The sequence below is a fragment of the Cyprinus carpio genome, unplaced genomic scaffold (genome assembly GCF_018340385.1).
Source record: "Cyprinus carpio isolate SPL01 unplaced genomic scaffold, ASM1834038v1 S000006731, whole genome shotgun sequence".
In the NCBI taxonomy this organism is placed as follows: Eukaryota; Metazoa; Chordata; class Actinopteri; order Cypriniformes; family Cyprinidae; genus Cyprinus; species Cyprinus carpio.
The window spans coordinates 861-5000 of record NW_024879334.1 but is presented as its reverse complement, the minus strand read 5'-3'; the positions used below and the strand labels follow the sequence as shown (position 1 = coordinate 5000).

General features: G+C 37.3%; 1 protein-coding gene across 1 annotated transcript in view; it reads left to right on the top strand.

Moving 5' to 3' along the window:
• The window catches only part of LOC109109997 (potassium/sodium hyperpolarization-activated cyclic nucleotide-gated channel 1-like), a 5428-nt gene extending 1493 nt beyond the window's left edge, over window positions 1-3935 (top strand). The window contains exons 2-11 of the mRNA XM_019123038.2: window positions 307-502; window positions 618-719; window positions 824-961; window positions 1252-1413; window positions 1499-1592; window positions 1822-1949; window positions 2047-2178; window positions 2356-2593; window positions 3222-3389; window positions 3584-3935. Coding sequence (XP_018978583.1) covers window positions 307-502; window positions 618-719; window positions 824-961; window positions 1252-1413; window positions 1499-1592; window positions 1822-1949; window positions 2047-2178; window positions 2356-2593; window positions 3222-3389; window positions 3584-3630 — 1405 coding nt within the window. The 3' untranslated portion in view covers window positions 3631-3935. The remainder of the gene's footprint in view (window positions 1-306; window positions 503-617; window positions 720-823; window positions 962-1251; window positions 1414-1498; window positions 1593-1821; window positions 1950-2046; window positions 2179-2355; window positions 2594-3221; window positions 3390-3583) is intronic.
• The last annotated feature ends 205 nt before the right edge of the window (window positions 3936-4140 follow it).

Sequence of the window (4140 nt, the reverse complement as noted above, 5' to 3'; positions counted from 1 at the left end):
AACAAAAATGTTTACATGATCAGGATGGTACTCATCAATAACATTTATTATGTATATAAATGCAAATAATGTATATAGATGCTGTAAATAAATGTTTTAATTCATATAAATGCTGACCAAATGTCGCAATTGCTACTAATGATACTTTTATATGTGGTAGGCTACTAAATGATCACCATATTCATATACCATGTTATTTGCATGGTATGGCATTATCACGAAATAAATGAAGAAGTAAATAAATACCATGTTGAGCATGTATGTCATTGTTTCATTAATGCCTGTTTGTTTTTTTCTGTCTTACAGGCATTACTATCTTATGTTTATGGTGATCTTAACATTCGTGAACCTTATAACGATTCCTCTAGACATGGCATTTTCTGAGGATATGCAAGAGAGCGGCCACAAATACTGGGTGACCTTCAATGTATTCTCAGATGCCATTTTCTGTCTCGATGTGGCCGTAAATTTTCAAATGGGTATTTTCAGTGACGACGGTCAGGTAGGAATGTGTCCTCATTGCCTCTGTATTGTAACGTTAATTATTCATGGCTTTTCCCGTTCTAAAATATCGTCGACTATTAAAATTAATACACTGCAGACCTGTTTCTGTCTAGGCCATCCTGGATCCAAAAACAATAAGAAAGGATTATTTCAGAAGTTGGTTTGCTCCGGATGTGGTGGCTGCCTTTCCGGTTGACATCATCATTATTATTGTGGTAATTATATAAGTTAATATCGCTCACATTGATCAAATTGTAGAGATACTTAAATAACCTCTCACAGTACAGCCTCCATTGAAAGCACGTCTGATTGACCACAGGAGCACTATTATCACGCCGACACTGATGTACTGATGGCTTCGAAGCTGGTGCGGATACTCATGTTCGCGAGGATTTTCAGTTTGATCCGTTTACTCCGTGTGCCGAAGCTTCTGAGATTCTGCTTTGAATTGGAAAGCGTAAGTTTCAGTATCACTCACTGTCATGTGTCTGCAGGAAATCATCAATGGCAGTACTGTTTTTCACAATGGACAGCCACAAAACAGCTTCCCTGCCACAGTTGCCTTTGCTTGCTGAGGGGAAAAGATAATGAAATAAATTAAGAATATAGTTCTTTAAGATAAATTCCTTAAGATAAATTTAACACAGTAGACATTTTTCCAGTAAACCACCATGCAACAGGTTGTATTTTGCACACCCTTACAGTTCTAATGAGACTTGAAGTTGTCTGTGTCATCGGTCATTCTAGGTCACTGACATACAGCTTGAAGAAGTCAAGAGGTTCTTCAGGGTGTTTTTCATGTTCCTCTTGATGATCCTCATTTGGCACTGGAACACGTGTGTTCAGTACTTCATATCTCAGCTGGAGGAGTTTCCCCAAGACTGCTGGGTCATGCAAGAGAATATCAAGGTATGTCTCGATTTGTATTGTGCGTATGCAGGCATTTCTAGATGTGATGATTAACATTCGTTCTGTTTTCTTTGATGTTTTGCAGAATGCCTCAATTGGGGAAAAATACTCCTATTCTTCCTTCAGAGCTTTCTCTCAGCTGGCCTGGATTTCAACTAAATCAATTCTACCACCGACACGTATATCACACAGCATTCTTTCAACAAAAGATCATTTCATTTTTGGTGCAGAAAAATAACTCCTGAAAACCCTTTAATTGTGGCATTTTACTATCAGGATTAGAGATAAAAATAGTGACAAATGCACTGGTACCTTTGCAGCCTCAGGTTTTGCATGAGCAAACACCACCAAATAAAATGCAAAAATGTTGTTTCAGTTGCGTTAAAGTGATTCCCTTGTGTTTTTTAGGCATGGCGGAACGGTGGACGGCTGTCGTTAGCATGGTGATTGGATATTTAATGTGTTTCGCTCTCATTACCTGCTTGATCTCAACTGTCGGGACCATGTCTGTCTCTGGCAATGAATATAAGAAAAAGGTGCTCTTCCGTGATTTTTTATGAGTTTAAAACTAAAGCTGATACTTATTCAAGAAATAAATGCATGAATTAAAAGCATGATATGTAAATATTACAGATCAGCCAGCTACAATCCTCCAAAATGTTCAAAAAGCTGCCCAGAGCGTTGCGCCAGCGCACCACTGCCCAGTGCAAGTGGCAGTATGACAAGAAGAACATCCTTGATCTGGTGTCAAAACGGCTGAGAAAGGTTTCTAATTCATTCATATGTGCCTAGAAATAAGCAAAGGTCAGCACAGAGAGTGTACATGTACCTCACTGTCACGCTCACTTCTTTACTCATACTGAGCCAATCACAGAGTCGGAGCTTAAGAATCTGTTTTTATATAGAAATCATTTTAATAGTGCTCTGTTTCCTCTTTCAAAGGATATTATGGCAGATATGTGTCCCAACCTTCTGAGCAAAGGCTCCATGTTCATAAAGCAAGACAGAGAATTCACCGAGGCCATCTTGGTGAAGTTGGAGTACGAGTTATTCAACAAAGGAGACATCATCATTCACCAGGACGCTAAAGCTGACCACATGTTCTTCATCGAGCATGGACGGGTGCTCGTGAAGAATGAATCCTTCCAAATGGAGCTGCACGATGGAGACCATATTGGAGGTGATGTATGAGAAACCTGCTGGAGTATGATTCAGTCCACATTTCAGTTCTGGCCTTGAAAAATAATGTAAAGTGATCATTTGATGTGCCATTAAGCGATGGTTTTATCCGAAAGAGATATTAGAACAACATTAGACTGGTGCGTGAAAAAATATAACAATTCATATAATGGTGATGATAATCAGAAATTCAATCGTGATGAGTAAACACTTACAGTACCAGCAAACGAATTTCAGCAAATCTAAGCTGTGTCCAAAAAGAACAAGTAATTATTTTGTGACCATTAAAAACTACATTCAATATAATAGTGTATGTTATTATGAATCAAATATGGACACATGTTGTAAAATGTCCATCGGGCGCATTTGTCAGTTGCTCTCAGGAAGTAGCACGTCATTCAGGAACATTTCGCCTGCAGTTTTCTGAATAGTTACTATCATTTCAAACATACTGCTCTTTACACATACTGTTCTTCACCTACTGTATAGAAGGGACCCAGGGCCAGTGATTAGTTCAAAGATGATCTTATTATTGAGAGATATCAAGGTCCATGGCTCTACTAACTTTGTTTCAAACGGGAGTAACCAGCCACGTAATCACCATTTTAAGACATTGTGTGTTTCTGCAGAGATCAGCTTCCTGTTCGGTGGAAGGCAGTTGGCCACAGTTTCTGCCCTGACCGCCTGCAGCCTTTTCTCCCTGTCGTTAAAACAGTTTCAGGAGGTTGAGGAAGAGTTTCCGCATGTTGTGAACGAACTGAGGACAGCAGCTCAACAGCTTAAATATCATCTTGAGGGTGAGTCTGAGATTATGAGATGACAGAATCAACATGAAATGTTGTTCACAATATCACTTCTGAAATGTTACACTAATAATACTAATGGGTTTAATAGTTTACTAATGAAGACTAGAAAGAAAGACTAATGATTAAGTAAACACGGTGTATTATGATTACGTAATGATAAATGATTAAGACTTTGTTTATTAAAGGTGTTGCGCTGGAACTTCAAGTTACATCAACATCGAACCGTGTGTGAGACGACAAACCAGGACCTAATGTTTTAGTCGGTTAGTCATCTATTGAATAAGATTAAAAAAAAGAAAGAATTAAATACAGATTTAACTGGGTTTTTATAGTTTTATGTACAGTTTCAATGCTTAAGGTGATGTTATTATATGATTTTAATTAAATAATATTTATTTGAACGATTATTAATATACTTGACAATACATATAACAATACGATACAATATAATGTATAAAGTTCTGTATAAAGTGTATAAATGTTCTCATTCCTTCCATTTCTGTATTATCACAATAAATTATCAGTGCACTTTTGTGTTTAATCTCTTTATTATATCCATACAGATATCATGACACAAAGGGGTCCAGTGAGAGATGTTAAAGGAATATTTTAAAAATTCATTATTTGCTAATGACCACAAGTAACCACACGGACACCACCTGCCAAAAAAAGGACAAAACAAACGAACAAGAAAGTGCTATAAATGTAGTCCATTTAACTTGTCTACTATACTCCAAAACAT